Source organism: Stegostoma tigrinum, chromosome 15 (genome assembly GCF_030684315.1).
Source record: "Stegostoma tigrinum isolate sSteTig4 chromosome 15, sSteTig4.hap1, whole genome shotgun sequence".
In the NCBI taxonomy this organism is placed as follows: Eukaryota; Metazoa; Chordata; class Chondrichthyes; order Orectolobiformes; family Stegostomatidae; genus Stegostoma; species Stegostoma tigrinum.
This window is the reverse complement of record NC_081368.1, coordinates 50164499-50184336: the sequence shown is the minus strand read 5'-3', so window position 1 is coordinate 50184336 and position 19838 is coordinate 50164499. Positions and strand designations below refer to the sequence as shown.

General features: G+C 38.7%; 1 protein-coding gene across 3 annotated transcripts in view; it reads left to right on the top strand.

The window, feature by feature from the left end:
* LOC125458608 (transmembrane gamma-carboxyglutamic acid protein 3) overlaps positions 1-18553 on the top strand; it is a 63713-nt gene extending 45160 nt beyond the window's left edge. The window contains exons 2-4 of one of the 3 annotated variants that reach the window (XM_048544018.2): positions 3908-3953; positions 8667-8794; positions 15329-18553. In XM_048544018.2, coding sequence (XP_048399975.1) covers position 3953; positions 8667-8794; positions 15329-15883 — 684 coding nt within the window. In that variant the 5' untranslated portion in view covers positions 3908-3952 and the 3' untranslated portion in view covers positions 15884-18553. Of the gene's footprint in view, positions 1-3907; positions 3954-8666; positions 8828-15328 lie in introns of all 3 variants that reach the window. The other 2 variants (XM_048544017.2, XM_048544019.2) reach the window with 2 other exon arrangements.
* Positions 18554-19838: the final 1285 nt, after the last annotated feature.

The window sequence follows — 19838 nt, the reverse complement described above, 5'->3', positions numbered from 1 at the left end:
TAATATTCTTCCCTCTTCTTGACAAATACTGATTATTCTTCATTTCTTCACTACCCTGCACCACTGTTCTCTAATTACTTTTTTGACATTTTAAACTTAACTTCAGTTGAACTACCCCACACCCCAAGCCCCCACTAATTCATTTACAGCCGCATTTACAACATTATGTATGTGATCCATCAAGATACTGGCCCCAACATGGTTCAGGTGAAGTCTGTCTTAACCAAACAGTTCTCTTTCCCCAGTTATGCTGTTAGTGCCCCATAAATTGGAACCTATTTCTTGCAGACTAGCCTTTAGCCACACATATATCTCTCCATTCTTATTTATCCAATGCTAAATTGCATGTGGCTCAGATGGTAATCCCAAGATTATTACTTCTGTGATTTAGCTTTTTAATTTGGCCCAGGTGCCTCATAATCCTCAAGTCAGGCGAGTTCTGCTTATGTTGTTGGTATCTATGTGAGCAATGACAAGTGGATCCTTCCCCTAACCTTCCAAGTCCCCCTCCATTCCAATAAGTGATATCTTAAACCTTGGCACCAGGTAGGCATCATAGGACTTTGCCTTTGCTGCAGAGAAAAGAATTTGTTCCATGAACTATATTATCCCCTATGAACGTTTAATTTCTCTTTCCTTCCTCAACATGAGTGGCGCTCTGGTCAGACTCTTACTGTCTCTGCAGTCTGAGCCCTTGTCAACACCGGGAACAAGAACGCCGTAACTATTGGACAAAGACCCTGGCTGAGGCTCCTCCAAAGCTAATTGGTGGTTGGATTCTAATAAGTACCTGATTGGCAGTCACACTATCTTGTGCTTGACCTTGGACAAAATTTGATTAAATTAATCGCAGAAGTCTGAGTGCCTCTCGAAACACACTGTTCAGGTATCTCACCCTTCCCTGATGCATAACAGTGGCGTAGTTTGGACTCCAGTTCATCTATTCTGAGCCAAAATTTCCTTGAGCAACAAACACTTGATGCAGATGTGGTCACCATGACCTGCACTGGGATCCACCAGTTCCGGATTATTATAGTTGCTGCACATCACCCACTCAGTCATCTCTATTCTATTTAATTAATTTGTATGTTACATATTCTAAATTTGAATTTCCTAACTATACTCCAGCTGTAATAACATCTCCTTAATCAAACTACTTGGTCAATCAAAACAGACACAGAATATCTACCAGTTACCGAACTGTTTTCATGTGATGTCACACTCAAGCTCCGACAGATAGAAAGAAGCTGAGGTGGTTCTGTGCTGGCAGCAAAAACGGAAATATAAACTGACATTCTTCTGCAGGTCTGTTCTTGCTGTCTGATTCACAAGTGCTGCTATTTGCTACACACTCTTCCCAGCCCCTATTCTGCAATGTAAGATGTTATTGACCAGAAAGGGCCATAGGCTTCTCTCTCCATTATAGAGACAATTGGTTCCATATAGCTTGAGTGTGACCACTCCACAAGCATAGAATAAAGGGAGGAGCAAGCCTCCATCAACTACACGTGCTGCCATCATTATTCCATGCCATACTCTATTCATCAAAACAATGTGTTCATTGACCTGCTATCACGTCAGCCTGGTATTCAAGATTCAGTGTCATTACCCCCTGGCACCTTCTGTCAAATTTATCTTCCTCTGAGTATAAAGCTTAATTAATTATTTATTGTTTAGAACAATTTAATAAATAAATTCATTTTTAATTTTGGAAGCTCTGCAGTGCAACATAAATAATGAGTACTGCACACAAATTTTGTGCAGTCCACTTTTCAGCATGATATGTGGTGCTGAGTGGCTGCAGCTTGCACGAGGTACAACACCCTGTGCTTCTTTAAAGTGGAGGTGCATTGGGCTACACCAGTTGCTGGAATATTTCCTGAAAAACCTGGTTGAAAGAAAACAGATGGTACTAGGTTCGCAGAGAAGCCAGAGTCTTCTAACTTCTCTGATGGAGTGCTGTAGGTCTTAGTGATGGCAATTATAAAGAGGAGTGCGACCATGGTTTTGCAAGGGCCCTGCAAAGGAAATAGGACCAGGTGGCTAAAGCAATCCTGAAGACCTGGAAAATGGTCAGTGGCTTTGCACATCTGATCAAGGTCAGTGAGTACGTTTTTCAGATTAAAGCTATGACAGCACCCATCTCTCATACCACAGACCCATCACTCAGCCAACAGCAAACAGGATTTCAACCTGAAATTCAAATGGTCTATCTCGCCTTTATTTAATGGTTGTCACCCTTATACCAACCCCTTGCAGCATCCACATACCTACAGTTATGGCAGGCACTCAGTATTGCAATACAGTTACTGATATTCGTGCGTCTCTGCAGGATAAGGTCACAGATAATTACAGGGAGCAAATGGAGAGACGATGGAGGATAGGAATGCCTCGATTCCCTGGGCTGTTCAGGGACTTTGCAGTCCTATGTGGTCTAGCCTACATGTGACTTCAGATCCATAGCAATGAGGTTAACTGCTGTTTGCCCTCTGAAATGGGCTAGCAAGTCTCTCTAATCCAGGACAATTAGAAATGGACAGTAAGTGCTGGCTGAGCCAATATCCCATGAACAAATAAAAAAGAAAATGGGGAATGACAGTGGATCCACAGAGTACAAATTTGTTGTCATCTCTTCTGAAGATACTAATTGGTGGCATACCACATTCAATCTGTCAATGCTCTTACTGTTGCCAGCTCATTAGCCAACTCAGCTTGCGGTCACCAGTACAGTCTGAACTTGCACCAGAGCTTGAGCTGTTTGAAGTCGTCTGCAAGGCCTGTCTTTTATCTCTTGCTCGCATACAAAAGCTACTGGGATAGGCCTATTTAGAAAGACATGGGTATGCGTAAGGCAGACAGTCTGGGCATGAATAAAGGTGATTAGATAACTTTGTATGCTTATTTATTTAGTTGAGTTTTTAAAAATTGCAGTTAGCTTTTATTTTTGCATTCTCACACAGTGTACACTATTATGCTCAGTGAGAGGGGGAATGAATGGTGTGGCACTGTTGATGAATAGGAAATAGGAGTTGTGTTTCCTGACCTAAGAGTTGATGAGCTGTTCGTAGCCCAGGCTAAAGTGTACACTTGTGCCATGGAGGACAATTTGAAGTTCCAAAGGCTCTTGAATGGGCAGTCACAAGCCTAATTGCTTGTCCTAAATATTTAAGCTCTTGCGTTCCTCTGGGTGTTGTCAACCTTCTTTCCCACCACCAGGTTTGCTTAATTTAGTTGTCTTTAAACTTCAGCTGGATTCTCCAAATAAGTGTCATTTTCAAAGAATTTGCTATCTCTGCTTATATTTCTTCTGTATTGTTTCACGTCATGTCTAGAGTCTTTACTTCCTGTGAAGAAAGTGGGTTGGAGAAAGGAAAAGAAGTATTCAAAGAAAATCAGGGACATACCATCAAAACTGAAATGTGCATACGTGAAAATTACAGCTATTTGTTTAGGGTAATTTATGCTTGTGAAGAAAGTATTGACCTTTGGCAGCTGTGTAAATTTCCTGATTGATATGCATAATCAGTGATATTTTTGTGAAAGCCGTATTTGCTGTATGTATTTTGTTCTGCAGTATCCACACATAACATATATCATTCAGAAGTGAGGTTACATTTTGATGCAGTCATCTAATGTGTTTTTTAGATTCTTGTGGATCGAGCTGTTTTCCGTGACAATCTGACGTCCAGTTGGGTGCTCCTAAACAAGAATGCTTCATTGTCAGCCTCTGAATTATAAATGATGGCTCAGCATAGGGCTATTATGTTTGATTTAACAATTGGCTGACAATGAACACATTTAAGTTATTTCCTATGATCAACAGCTCTGTATTTCATGGTTACAGATTTCTGGTTCTCTCTGGCTACTCAACTATTGCTACTGACAATAACTTTTGTCTTGTTGACAGGTGTATGTGTTCTATCCAAGAGACAACTTCAGCGGGCAAGCAAGAAGTGAGTTGAAACATTTTTGTTAATGGAGTCGCTTCATGAACATAAATTCTTACATTTAAGATCCCTTTTTTTCTGGTGTCAACACTTGTTTTAAACACACCCAATATGGATACTGAGAACCTGTTTTGTGGTTGATAATCTGGGTCTTCTGTAAACGTAGCAAATATGTTTATGAATCCATCAGTGGAAGACCAAACAATTTTCATGTTAGAAATTTCCAGGAAAATTCAGTATAAAACAAAATAAAGCATTTTCTGCTTTTGTCTAAGACTTTGGTTGAGTCTCGTTTCAGTAATCATGCCCAGATTTGTGTTTTTTTTCCACCCATCTCTTAACACTCTAGCTGCCCGGATAAGATTAAAAGCCTAGATCTGCTTGTTCTAAAGTTGGGATGACCTAGTAGATGTATTTAGAAGCTTTATGGATCTAGGCTATAATTATTTTCATGGATTATTTCATTCAGCTAGGAGGACAGAGATCATATTGACTCATTATATCAGACCAACACTAGCTTAGGCTTTGGCAGGTTATTCTTTTCTCAGTTGATAGTATACCTATGGAACAAGTTGCAGGCTTGGATTGATTTGCTGCATATTTCATTAGAGCGCTAGATCAGTTCCTACTTGTAACAGGGTTGACAACAAAGAAAAGGTAAGGGGAATAGCAAATGATATAAATCAGAGTCAATCTGAACTCCTGAGCTAGTATAAGTAGTCTAATCAGTTCAGAATTTTCACTGATATTTTCTACCCAAATTGACTCTAGTTTTCTTAATCTGATATGCTTTCTGTCTTGGTTGATTACATAACTGATGGTGGGTTGAGGGCATCATGATCAGGATTCTGTTGATCAGCTGAATAAATCAGCCTTTTTTCCCCCACTGTCATTTTCTTATGTTGAAAATAGAATTTGGCTCTGTTGTTCTGCTGGGTCTGTTTGAGCCATTCCTTGTGATTTTACTTGCAGCTTTTTCTCATCTTAAAAACTATCTTTTTTCAGCTGGCACCAGCTAAGACTTATTTATCTGTTTGTGTATTTTGCTTTCTGTTTTGTAGCTTGCCTGTATATTTCAAAACTACAACAATGCACTCAGAGTGTTTACATTTTTAGCATGTATTAGTACTGTCTAAACTAATTATGAGTTTGCTACTAGATTTTTTAAAATCATGTCATTACCATTCTGCTATGAAGTGCTTTCTTGCCTCAGGATCTTCCAAAACGCTCATTTAACTAGCTGTCTGAGTTGCATATTCAATTTGGTGTTGGGTTGTCTCCTCCCTACTCATGGAAAAGTCCCGCTTCTGCATTGGCGCCTCCAATTCTCCACGTTTCGTCAAATGTTTCGGTACTAATTTTGGAAACACTGAACTCTTGCTGCTGACCTGGAACTTAGCTATTATTCTGTCCACCAATGCATGCGCTATCTCTTTCTTTGTTGACATTCCTACCATGTTCCTGCCCACCATCTGCTTCCTGGAATCTCCCTGACTGCTCCTTTTGGCCTGATGTTCGCTCTGCTGCTTTTCAGAGGGGAAGAGGGGATAAGGCGGAGGAATTGGATGGGAAGAGAGTAAGAAATGGTGAAACATGATGGGAAAGGATTTTTTGACACTCTGTTTGGTCTGCTGTCTTTGCAGGTAATGTACTGGGATGTCATTTATTAGAGTCTGGGGAATGGGCCCTTTGCAGCGGTAGCATCAACAAACATTGTTTTCCCAAAAATGTCACCAGGATATTTCAAATTAAGTTGTGGAAATGAAAAAAAAATCTATCAATATACTCCCTGAATACAACACTAAATTTGTTCAGGATGTTGGTTTTATGGAAAGATGTTAGTTCCCATAATCCTGGAAATTTTCAGGCATGGTTCGTATTGAAACTATATAAGAGTTGAATAATGTTTGTACAGCTTAAGAAGTGAACGCTTCTGGTGTGTATGCAAGATATTTTGGGACCTACCCTCCTTGCTTTACAGGTGTAAGAAATGGTGGAAGATCATTCTGTTTGGTTGAACTAGGATCAACAGTTATTTTTCAGTTGTTGAGGGAAAAGAATTTTATTCAGGCAGGAAATGCAATCACAAGAAGTTAATGTGACTTCAAAGACCCATTAACATTTTCAATTATGCTCATAACTGAATTCGATTTGAGACTTTGGAATTTAGTTTGTTTCAGAACATGAAATATTTATGGTTTCATTTGCATCAGAAACTACATTATGAATGCCTTATTTGTGCTTTATCCCAAATTGAAGAAGGCACTAAATTGAAGATTGTAACGACACTATGGTTTTCAAGATTAAGTTTCTTATAGTATGAATTCTTTATTCTATGCTAATTATTTTATTTTTAGATGAATGTAATGCTGTTATATCATAGAACGATCATGCTTCACCTTGTATCCCTGCACAATATCAGTCATAGAACCTACTCAATATAAAAGAGTGACATGACAGTGCACAATTTAATAGTTTGATGCCTACTTGATAGTTATTAATACATATTCAGAAACAAGTAGATTAAATTTTGCATTGCAACAATGCCATCATCTCCAGGTCTTACATTGTTAATGCCTTGCTAAAGACTGCTGTGTATGGAAGTTCACTAGTAACACATGAGTTTCTTCTGAAGCTCCTAATCAGCATGTGGTTCTATCGGTAAACATGGCAGCAGATAGAATTCTTTGGATGTAATTAATTTGGGGATTCATTCAATATTTCATGAAAGTGGCAAAGGTCACTTTTACAGGTTTTCTGATTCTGAATCTAGGCTGGTTTGTTTAACGCAAGAGCACAGTATTTACAGATTAGTCTTCCTAGACCCGTAGCCTCTTTAATGTGAATGCACTAGTTCTGATAAACATAATGTATATTGTACTTAGTGATATAGCTTTTTTTAAACTCTCCTCTTCACTGGATGTGAGCATTGTTAGCAAAATCAACATTTCCCTGTCATGAATTGCCATAGAGTCATACAGCACGCAAACAGATCCTTTGGTCCAACTCGTCCATGCTGACCAGAACATCCCAATCTGACCTGGTCCCATTTGCCAGCATTTAGCCCATATCCCTCTAAACCTTTCATATTCATTTACCCATCCAGATGCCTTATAAATGTTGTAATTGTACCCACTTGTACACTTCACATGGCAGCTTATTTCATACATGCACCACCCTCAACATGAAAAAGCTACCCTTCAGGTCCTTTTTGAATCTTTCCCTTCTCAAACCTATCCTTTCTAGTTTTGGCTCCATCCTAGGAAAACGACCTTGGCTGTTCATCCTGTTCATCCTATGTGCCCACATGATTTTTACGAACCTCTATAAGGTTATTCCTCAGCCTCCAACACTGCAGGAGAAAAAAAGCCCCAATCTACTCAGCCTCTCCCTATGACTCAAACTTTCCAGTCCTGGCAACATCCTTGTTAACCTTTATGCGCCCTTTCAAATGTAACAACACGATAGAAGGGTGCCCCGAATTGTATGCATTACTGTAAAAGTGGCCTCACCAATGTCCTGAACAGCCATAACATGACATTCCAACTGCTATACTCACTGTTCTGACCAATGAAGGCCTGTGTGCCAAACACTTAATAAAAACCGAAAGAACTGCGGATGCTGTGATTCAGGAACAAAAACAAAGTCAAAAACCTGCAGTCTTCTGGACTCAATATTGAGTTAAATAATTTTATGGCCTAAACTCTCCCATGTCCCAGCCCCTAACGCCACACACCAGGCCTTGTTACCAGCCTGCCATTATACACGACCTGTTTTTGGTCATTAATAGTCGCCATTAACAACTATTCACCCTCCAAGCCTGATTGTTATCAACTCTTTGTCTATTCAACTGCCTTTCTCTCTCTTTTTAGGCTCTGTCCTGTCGTCCCTACTCCAACCCCCTCCCTTTTTTCTGCATACAAACTGAAGTTTTCACAGCCACCATCGGCTCTGAGGAAGGGCCACCGGACCTGAAATGTTAACTTCTTCCCTCACAGATGCTGCCAGGCCTGCTGAGCTTTTCCAGCAACTTTTTGTGCCAAACACCTCCTTTACTGCCCTGTCTACCTGCATCTCCACTTTCAAGGTCCTTAAGTTTCCAGCTATTATTTCCTTAATTGTTGACAATTTTGTGTTTCTATTATAGTATTTTGAAGGATCGTGGCCAAACTGTTGACCTATTTTCCTCTTTCAGATAGTGATTGATCTACTTTTCCTTTTCAGTATCTCGCATGTTTCATTATCCTAAATTGAGCGTTTTCTTTTATTCAAATTGAAGTACCTCATAGGGGTTTTTTGAAAGAAAAATTCTCTGTTTGTCAACATGATTAACCAGAACAAGTTATTGTCAAATCTGTGATTGATGTTGGGCCATTGCAATATCTCAATCCATGGTCAGCTCCAAATCAAGAAATATATGTCATCACTAGTCAGTTCTAGAGTTTTGCAATGTTTTCCAGTCCTGGTTAATGCAGATTTGACCTTTTGTCATATATTTTCCTTTCTTCATGAACTGAAAGCTCCATGAAGTCTATATATCTTTTAGCAGATCAAAGCAGATATAACACATTCTTGACTTTATCGTTGTTGTTTTGGTATTTACATTCATCTCACAGATCAATGCAAGGCATCCTGTCAGTTTTTCAAGTATTGAAAACCTTTCTAAGACTTATTCAGAACTGTACTAGTAAGGTATAAATGTTCCCATTCCCCCTGTAGTGTTTCTCACATCCAAAGATGCCAACTCCATTCTGAAGCGGTTTCCAAGAGCAAATCGTTTTCTAGAAGAGATCCGGCAAGGCAGCATTGAGCGAGAATGTATGGAGGAGATCTGTGTTTATGAAGAGGTAAAGGAGGTATTTGAGGACAATGATAAAACAGTGAGTGTATTCTTCAGCTTTCACCACCTTGGTTGATGTGTGTAAAATTTAATTAGTGTTTAATGTACATGCTTTTATTGTGTACACACAAAATTTACTTCTAGTCTGATTAACCGTGAAACTTGTACCTTTGGCAGATTTCACATTGGTAGTAAATATCGTTCTGGTTCGGGCTATGGGATATACTGATTTATTATTTTGAAATACACCATCAGAAGTAGAGCTAAACCCTAGAGTGAGTAAAGTCATAGATTTGATACTTGCCGCTGAGTAAACTAAACCAATCCAGGTAGGTGTTGATAGGGACACGACAATTCCTCATAGAACCCTTTGATGAGGGATCTTAAAAAATGAGCTGTCATGCTTCACACTAACTATTATCATAAACATATTAAGCAGGAAAAATGTGTGAATGTCAATTAAGTGCAGCATCGGAATTACCTCTGTTCTCCAGGACTCAATGGCTACTTGAATGGGTCCCATCTGGTTACTGACAGCATATTTCCGCATGTATTGGGGATGCAATGAAGAAAGCTGAAAAAAAATTGAATTTTAAGATCAGTATATGTAGCCTGTATTTTTTTTTCCCTGACACCTGCATCTGCTTCTATTTTTAAACATTGTTAACTTACATTGACATATTACTCTATCTATTCTCTTTCTTAGTTACTTTGCAAGTTTTTTTTAAGAAAAGTTATGGTTTTGCTGTATCAGTTTTGTGCTTCAGAAGCATGCTTTAGCAAATTCTTCTTCCTAAGGATCATTATTTTTGGAAAGTCACAGGGATAATTTTGCAGCAAGATTTATTAATATGAATGCAATTAAATTGCTTCAGCACAATGTCACTGAGCTTAAAAAATGTAATATTGCATATCGCTTTTCATCATCTGTAATGGGATCAATTGCCTGGAGTGCCCTGGGGTTGGGGATTTGAGATTTGTTGCAGTAAAATGCTGATTGGCAACATTTATGACCATTTCATCCGGCATAAAATGTGCAGTATGAACAAGATTTCTGAAGATGTTTTGAGCTGAAATTTGCCATTTTGCAAACTGCATGGTTGGTTTGCATGTTATATTTGCATTTCTACAAAATCCATTTGAATTTGGCATTGATTGATGAAATGAATGTTGTTCTCCATTGTCTTACCTCTGACGTTCACGTACCACTTCTACCCTGGCCCCCAACCTATAAATATCTAAGCCCTGGTTGACTCACTGAATCAAGTTGTTCTTGCCTTTCAACTGACTTCCTGCATATCAATTTTTTTTTCTCTTCCTGTCCATTGTTCCCACCTAATCATCCAATGCCCTCTACTACATTGACAATTATTGTTCCCTAATCATCTCCTTTGACTATAATCATCTGCTCCTTTTACACTTCCATTGTACCAGCGAGATATTCAGAGGCTTTTCTGCTGCTTCCTTGAAAAGCAACCTGACTAGACCCAATCCACCACCAATTTCTCTATCTAGAACAACTTTTACCTGCATTAATCAACTTCTCCTGAATGCCACTCACTGTGATCAAATGAAAATTTTGATTTGGAAAACTCTGGACCTCAGCTATCCCTGTCTTTACGTGGATGACTGGACCATTGTTTGTTCCCAACCTATTCGGGACTCCCATGACCAACCTCTTTTGTAGTACATTGAAGAGTGAATCAGAGCTGTTCCTTGGCTTTTCATCGAAATGACATCAACATTCCCTCAGTGACACACTCTGGTCTACTGGTCATCCACCCTAACAACTTCTCTCTTTACCTTGTTGTCACCTTGTAAAACACAAGAGAAGTCCTTTTGCCTCTCCCTTCCCACTATCTATTAGTAGGGCAACGGTTTACGTTTTTCAATTTAACACATCCTCTACGTTTTAAACAGTAAATGCAATCTGAGTTATTATATGCATGACCACAAACCTGGGTTTCTGTTTTCTTTAATTTTCTGTTTAACTTACTCCATGCTTCACCGTACTCCATACTCCTGATGTGGTTTAACCAAAGCTTTGCAAAACTGGAACAATGCTTCTTCAAGTATAAATTCAACCTGCCTAGCTATAAAGGCTAATGTTCCATTATACCTTACTTTTTACACCTATTACATTTCAATGATAAATGCACTTGAATCCCTAAGTCGCTTTGGAGCTCTACTACTCCTGGTTTTTAGCTATTCACACATTATTCAGATCAAACTTTTTGGTCCGACATGAACAACCTCATATTTGCATATATTGAAATTCATCTAGCGCTTTTCACCCACTCACTTAATCCTTCATTGTGTCTTGTTGTAATATTATGTACCTGTCTATACTAATTATACCACCGGGTTTTGTTTTATACCATCAGGAAACTTTGGATAAAGGCTTTCCATTAAAATATCTAGGTTGCTAAAGTAACAAACAGTTGTTGCCCAATGCAGATCCTGATAGGGTGCCATTCGTCACTTCCTTCTAACATGCCCATTATCTCCACTCTGTTTTCTCCCCATCTAACCAATTCCCTAAGCAGTGAAATACTTATCCTTCAATTTCATGACCTATACTTTTTGCTAACATTCTCTTCTGTGGAACCTTTATTTGAATGCCTTAAGGAGGATTATATAAACTACATCCAGAGACATTCCTATGTCATCTACTTTATTATAAAGCATTAAGTTAGGTTCATTGGACTTAACTTATCTCACTCTGATGAGCTCAAATTTCAAACGGCTCCGTCATTCCCTCTTTCCAGTAGCATCTCCAAAAGAGATTAGATTGACAGGTCTATAATGTTTTGATTTCTATCCTGTGTTTCTCTCTCAATATTCTTAAATAATGGAGTTGCATTTACAGTTTTGGAATATAAATGAACAATTTCTGAATTGAGAGCTGTTTGGAAGATTGTGGCTAAAGAATCTGCCGTTTCCTCACCTCGTTTAAAATCCTGGGGTGGAAACCTTTAGTTACTGGCGGGTTTTCACGCCGTTTCCTTTCTTGCATTAGATGAGCGAGTTCCAGTCCTTAGTTTGTTTAGTTTTCCTGGAATGTTTTATATATTGTCCTCTTCCTTGAATGTTCATGCTCGTAAAAATATTGGCCAATAAACCAGCCATTATATTATTGCACAAAGTGATAATCCAATTTGTTTGTAATGGGGCCAAGTAACTTTAATTTTGTTTAAAAAAGGAAAATACTATGCATTGTACAATGAAGAGTGAATCAGAGCTGTTTCTTGCCTTTTTGTTGAAAATAAAAACAAAGTGTTGGAGAAACTCAGCAGGATTGGCTGTATCTATGGAGAGAAAAACAGAATTAATGTTTAAGTCCAAAGCCATCTCTTCAGAACTGAATGAGGCTGGGAAATTTTTTTATGCCGTTGAAAAAATGAGAGGAGGAGCAAATGGAAAAGATGGCTGCCCGTTGAAAGGACAAAAGAAATACTAATGGTAGTAAAATAAATTCTGGTTGTGAGCGTGAAGCAACCAATGATGTATTGAATGTACCAGAAAAAGAGTTGTGGAAGGGGACCTGAGTGGAACTGGTAGAGTATGTGGTACATTTCTTATACAAGGAGAAAGCATAGCGTAGACCCAGGTGGGTCTTTGCCTTCCTCCAAGTCAATGAGCCAAAGGTGAAATTGTTCCAAGTGAGAATGAGCTCAGCTTGACAGTGAAGACTGGTGCTGGATGCGGATTGTTCAAACTCCTTTGAAGAAACAAGTGGAGAGCTTCTAGGCCATTATGATGGGTATCCTGTTCCGGTCCTTCTCTCACCTTCACTTGGTCCATCTCTGATTCTAAAGTGACCACTTTCTCTCCCTGTGAGAATGACTGACTGATTATGACCTTCCAGTTGCTTGCCATTTCACTACTATCTTGTTCTCATACTAGCAATTCCATCTTCGGCCTCTTGGGCTGTCCTAGTAAAGCACAAAGCAAGCTGGAAGAACAGCACCTCATTTTCCATGAGGCACTTCACAATGTCCAGGACTCAACATTGAATTCAGCAACTTCAGAGCAAGAGCAATTCATTTATCTAATTCTAACAGAGAACAAATTAACTTATCTATTAACAAACCGAATAACCCCTTATAACTACTAATTATGCCCAAATAAAACAAGATTCTAATAGTATGCTGTTCCAATAAATACAAGCCCAATTTATTAAAAAAATAGAATTTAGTCTGTCAACATTGCTGACAGATTATGATTCTTCTGGAATGTTCTGTGCCTTCTCTGTCGATTCTCCTGTCAGGAATATTAACTTGTTGTGCGGTAGGTACCCTGATGATTTAGATGGTGCTTTCTCTAAGACAGAGTAGTTTTTGAGATCCAGTGATTCTCCCTTGCAAGCTAATTGCTGTTAGCTCTGGGGCTTTGTCTTTTATACCCTTGACGACATTTCAATATTCCTTACGATTGGATTGGTTCTATGTTGACAAAACCATCAGATTTAATTGGTTTTTGGTATCTAAGTACCTGGATCAAATTGATTGGCTAAATGCAAAACTTGTTGTCTTGGTAAAAACTGCTGCTTGGCCTGCTAACTGTACAGCCTTTTGATACAAATGTTTCAATTTGAGTGTTTTCTGTGTATTTGCAAACTTTCATGCTGCTGCTCACAGACATCCATTTTAATTCTCTAAGCATAGAAAAAGCACACAATCTTTTAAAGGGACCATGTAATGCTCCCCCCCCCCCCACTTAGTATTTTACAACCACCAAATTCTAACTTTGTCACCCCGATCCACAAGTACTCTACCCAATTTTGCAACAGTAGTTCTTGGGCTAAAATTTAGCCTTTTACATGGTAAATCTTAGTAGCATCCTCTTTGGTTCAACAACACTGTTTGAGAACACTATCTTGAATTCATTCAAAATAATCACTACCTTTCTGACACAAGCTACTTTATCTTTGCAGAGAAATGAAAAGGACTTTGTACCCACCCTGAGCTATTGCTGATTTGTGACAAGTTAATGAATATAGTCCAAGGAATTTCATGCTTCACCTAACCAGTGCTTTACTTAATTGGGATTTCTGGATAGTACAGTATTCATAGAATCTTACTTGGAATTAAACATTCCTGAGTTGAGTCATAGTATGGATTGGGCAATAACATTAGATGGCGCAGTGCAAAGTATTCTCTAGGACTAATATCCTTAAGTCAAGCATGTTCACAAAACATACTCTGGAATTTGTAGTTGTATGCTAGTGTATAGTATTGTCAAATTTCTGAGTTATGACAGGGAGTGTGAAAAATATTGCCCTGCAATTCAGCAAGCACACCATTTATTACCTCAACTGAGCAATTTGGGGAACGTGATTGAGGAAAAAGTAAACTTGCTCCTGTGTACAGCAAATTAAATGGCCAAACTTAATCTTTTCATCTTTTATTCAATCCTTTGTTTCCTTCTTCAAAGGTGCTGGTCTTTGTCACTCCTTGAAACACTTCACTTGTGGAGATTCGTTGTGTATAAATCTGAGGGTACAATGTAGATTACTGAACTGCTGAGGGTATTGAAACCATTCCTCATCCCATTCTCAGTTCATGTCTGAACATTTGCACTATCAGCAGGGATCTTTGAATTTTAAGAAGGGTCCCGGCCCGAAACTTCAGCTTTTCTGCCTCTCTGATGCTGCCTGACCTACTGTGTTCCTCTAGTTCCACAGGAGATAATTTTCTGCCTCCTATTCCAGACTGCCAAAGCTAATTGTAATGTTCCATGTGCCACTCTAGCTGAGAGCAGAAAATCAATACAGGCTGGAAGATCAAACTTGATATTTTTTAATTGATTTGTGGTATGTAGGCATTGTTGCCAAGACAAGAATTTATTGTGCGTCCCTAACTGCTATTGAGATTATTACCCATTGCTGTTGTTAGGTGCCTTCTTGGCAATGAAGTACATGTTGGGTGATTTGAGAGGGCAGTGAACCATGTTGCTGTGAGTCTTTCGTCGATAGTGCAGTAGGTCAGTCCATGCGAGATAGCAGATTTCTTTTTTTAAAAACTGTTATTGTGAATCAAATGGATTTTTAATAACAATCTGGTCACCATTTTTATTACAGATTCATTGCATTTAAATTTCTCAGCTGTAGCGGTGGCATGTGAACTCTTCTTTAATTAATCCAGGCCTCTAGTATACCTGGTCACTTTATGGATGACTGGCAGAGTCCATTTGTTCTTTTCTTCCTCCACTTTTGTACAGCATGTGGGAATTTACGCTCTTGAAAGCAGCCAGTGGTGGAAGATCCAAGCAATTCTTGCAATATGGAATGATTTTTTTTCCTTGCTCACATATCCAATCTTTGCTTTAAGTCTACTTAACGGTGTTAATATGTCAGATCAGGAGTATCTGCATGGCTTTAAGTTCACCAGTGTGAACAAGACATTTAAGTGAAATTTACAGTATATTAGCTGTGAGACATCTTCTGATCTGTTAAAAAGTGAAGTAATTAATAATCGTAATGTGAACTTGATAAAATTGAGGACTTGTTTCACATGTAAACCTTTCTCTTCTTTAAAAGATGGCGTTCTGGAAGGAATATACCAGCAATTTGTACACAACACCGAGCAACAACTCTGGCCTGCGTGTGGAGCGCACTGATGCAATCTATGTTGTCGTTCCTCTCCTGGGTGTAGCACTATTAATTGTTATTGCACTCTTTGTGATCTGGAGGTGTCAGCTGCAAAAGGCAACTCGACGCCGCCCAACGTACTCTCAAAGCAGGTATCTGACAAGCCGCACGACACGGAGCTTGCCACGAGTTCTTGTGCATCGGGAAACGTCACATGCTCAGACAGATGCGTCTCATCATGATCAGGGCAGCAGACCACCTTTAGACCGCAGTGAACCCAGTGCCCCGCCATCAAACAGAACTTTGTATGCACAGGATCAATCTGCGTCGGTCTCTTCTAGATTGTCCAACGCCACTCCCCCACCTTCATATGAAGAGGTTACTGGACATGTGGAAAGCAGTGGGGAGGAGACAAACACACCATACAGTGACCCACCACCAAAATATGAAGAGATTGTTAGAGTGCATTCTGCTGTTTCATCCCAGACCACCACTAACAAGTAACTTGCTGGGGATTTGAGAGAATTGAATCAGTGATGATAGCATGTTGATGTGTGTGACCTCTTGCTTTCAGACAACAGTCTCTGCCTGCGGTTACTTGGATAAAATTTACTTCCGGAAACCACGCAAGTGTCCAGGTCAGATGGTCCAGTCAAGTAAAGCAAACTTTTAGTTAGATGAGGAGGCCAATGGAAATCGATGACTTTTTGAAACAAAATTGGGTTGTGCTTTCTCAGTCTGGGAGGTTTGTCTTGTGGAGACACGGTAATCAATTTACCCTGCAATTCATTTTGCAGGGTAAAGGAGGTGCTTTACCCCCTTAAGTGCATGAAAATACCCTAACTTTAGCCAAACTAAATTGGAAAAATAGGCTGAATCGGCAGGGGTGACTCAGTGTTACCACTGTAGTGATGGAAAATGCCAAATTGATTATTGTTATGTGTGATCTTATTTCTTTATTAATTCAGCACCACTGCCAATTTTGTCATATTTTTACAATACTCACAAGGCTTGTACACAAGCAAGAAGAGTAAATGCTGTTAGAGTCTTAAGAAAATGCAGTGGCCTTGATCAGTCCTTTGTTTGGGATCTGTAATGTATTTTAGTTTAAGCACAGAAGAGAAGGTATGCCTTATAAGCAGACTTCTGCTTCCTCAGTTTATACTTGAAATAAGCTTCAGGGAATGGGACAAAATTCATGTTATTAGTTAAGAAATCTGCCACAGGTGCATGTTGCAAATTGACAACCCACAATTCCAGGCTTGGGAGTTTTATCCAATACCCCTGTTCTTTACTCTGATCAGCTGTGTTTTGAAATTCAGAATAATTTTTAAAAATCCTGGTGACTGAGTGATAATTGACAGCTAAATTTGTGCCCATGAAGGCTGCCGATTTACCAGTCTGACAGGGGTAAGTGCTTGCTGGAATAATTGATTGTGATATTTGGAAAATTTCTAAGGAATACAAAACTTAAATAATATAATAATAGTGTATTATTAATTACTTATCAAAATGGGAATTGATTGCTATCTCATTTTGTTCCGCTGCATTTTATTGAGTTTTGGAAAAAAAAAGCTGAAAGTGTGAATGTCTGCTTATTAAGCATTGAGGAAATAGAAATGGATGATTGCATGTTTCACAAAGGTGATATTGAAATTCTGTACAATTTTTTTGTAAACAAATAGCCGTAACCATCTTCACTGATCCTGGAATCCTAATTGATCCTCTAAACTCTTTCAGAGGTTGAAATTTCACATGGTCTGAGCCAACAAAATGTGTCATGTCATTTTGGGTCCATAAATTGTATTTATTGACGGGATTAGTAAAGCGTACAATTTACTTTAGAGGTTTGATAAAGATTTTACCACATGTTTTTTGGTTACTGAATCTCGGATGTTCAGGTGGGAAACCTACATGCAGGTAAGTTAAACCCTTCAATCAGTGATTTACAGTCTTGTAAAATATGGCTTCAAAATAGCTGGAAAATTCTTGACTTTGTATCATATTTGCAATTTAATAAAGATCCTCCTCCCATTCAATAAGGATTCCATTGGAGCAGCTTTTTGCCATCCAAATGTAATAAACCTGAGATTCCTTCATGGCTCAAGTTATACCCGAGAAACTGTTCAGGAGTTGAACAACTTAACTCCTGCTTCCGAGCATCCTTGTTAAGGTGACCTGATTGATTTTAGGAATGTATTGTTTTGGGCTAATTGTAATGAAACAAAGCTAGTAATTCGACTTTCTCCTTTAACATTCTTATCCATATGTTTAAATCACTTTTTGTCTGGCCACTCTCGATCTTGGAAACCAATTCTAAAACATTATTCTCTCTAACTTTCCAATTTGAACGCATCCTTCCTTGACTTAGTCCCCTTACTGGGAAGAATACCTTTAGTAGTCAAGCTGCAATGCTTTGGATTGCCCTCCCTGTCTTTTTTGGAGGCATTCCTTAAGACTCAACCCTTTGCAGTTTTTAGTCACCACCGCAGAAACGCCAACATCACCACCTCATTTGTCTTAACATTTCCAGGTCATCTGTTTATACTACTGTGAAGCACCTGGCTTTTTTCTTTACATTAAAATGTAGAAGATTATTCAGTTGTTGCATTTGTGAGGGTATATTATGTGGTATACTTTATTCAGAGTAATTTTTTGATCTTATTTCTGTTCTTGAATTATTTTCTGACATTTACCCAGTGTCACAGCTTACATTATCCTCTTTTTTAAGCATTCCCAAAACCATTGCATTCTTGAATGATTTGAAATAAAGATAATTTAACAATAATTCATAAATATAAAAATATAATAATTACATAATTAATTTTGATTTTATTTTAAATCTTCTGAATGGAATTGAAATGCTGTTAGATTGGATGGTGGCTGGGCTACCTTCCTTTCCCATTGCATTCATTTTAAAAGAAATTAACATAACTATATAAACTTTAACATATTTCCAAAACTAATTTCTTAGTGCTTTGTGCATTGTAAAATGATTGAAGTGTGCCCTGCTTCAAACACTCTCCTGTGGATGTTAATGGTAGTGGCACCTGACGTGATTCCTTTTTAGAATTGTGTTGCGTGGATCAATAAAGTTGTGCTTTTTTTTTGGAAAAAAATTCTGTTTGAGATTCAGTATGCGCTAAAGTCCACTGAATGCTAATAAAATATAATTATGGCATCACAGATACAATCTCTTGTACTTAATCTTTGGTGCTTCTTCACAACTTTGAAAATACACACATCTATTACTTGAGCTGCTGAAAATAAATGTTTTCCAGTTAATTTCTGATACTAAAAGTTGAATTGCAGTAACACTGTTTAATTTGAATTAAAACTCTATTTAGAAATTAGATGCAAATGGTGGGAAATAACAGAATTAGTACATAAGATTCATCATAGCTTACATGGTGAGGTCCATCTGGGCCTGGGGTTAGAGACTGGATAGTGGATCTGAGTTTTTTGCTTCTTTTCAGTTTGTGCAGTCAGATTAATTAAAGTGACTGTCATGCTTGTCAATTTTGAAACAGTACATTTTATGATCCTTTCAGAATATGGAAGCATTGGAAATAAGGGGAAGTTGGTGCAAGAATCATTTTGAACAATGATACTGAGCAAGTTAAAGTAAAGTGCCAGATGGTACTTCATTGTCCTAGCTTGTTGCTGTTTGAAAGTTTAAGCTGCAGAAAAGTCCCCAAATTATATTTTATGCCCAGTTTGTTATATCCCAAAACACAGGAGTAGAATGTGGATCTCTAAAAGAGGCTTGTTCGTAGTCTGTTATTTTACTCTCCATGATTGCATTTTGAGCTCCTAATAATTTTCCATGTTAGAAACTAACATAAACCATTTGTAAAGAGTCCCCTTTGGTATATTTTCTTACCTGCTACTGGTGGTTTGTGGCTGGGATGGCTTGCTGCTACTAGTCCTAATTTCTATCCTCCTTACAACCAAACTTGAATTAGCTTAATAGCTCCTAGTGGAACAGTATAACAAAAGCAATGTCAAATGGTGAACCAAAATGGAAATCTACCAAAATCAAATCAAAATATGGGTGATGATGAACTCCAGTCCTTGCTATGCCCAACTGCACTGCAAGGCCTGTGCTCGCTCTTGATGGACACCAGAGAGGGACTTGACTACAGAAGAAGAACACATAGTGAGGTACTATGACCCCATTTACAACCTACTCCCTGGGCATATTGATGGTGGCTTTGGTTGGATCCAGGAGCAGGGCCATGAGTGGCTTCCAATCTGCCTGCTCCTACCCTTAACCACGCCACGCCCCCCCTCCCCCCGCCCCGGTTGCCCACAGAGTGGAAGTCTGGAGATTAAATTTTCATTGCAGCCACTTTTTGAAAACTAAACAGGCTTGATTTGGATTTGCTGTGTGTTCTTGACTGAGTACCACCTTCACAAGACTTTGTATGGCTTGGACCGCATACTGGACGTCAACCTG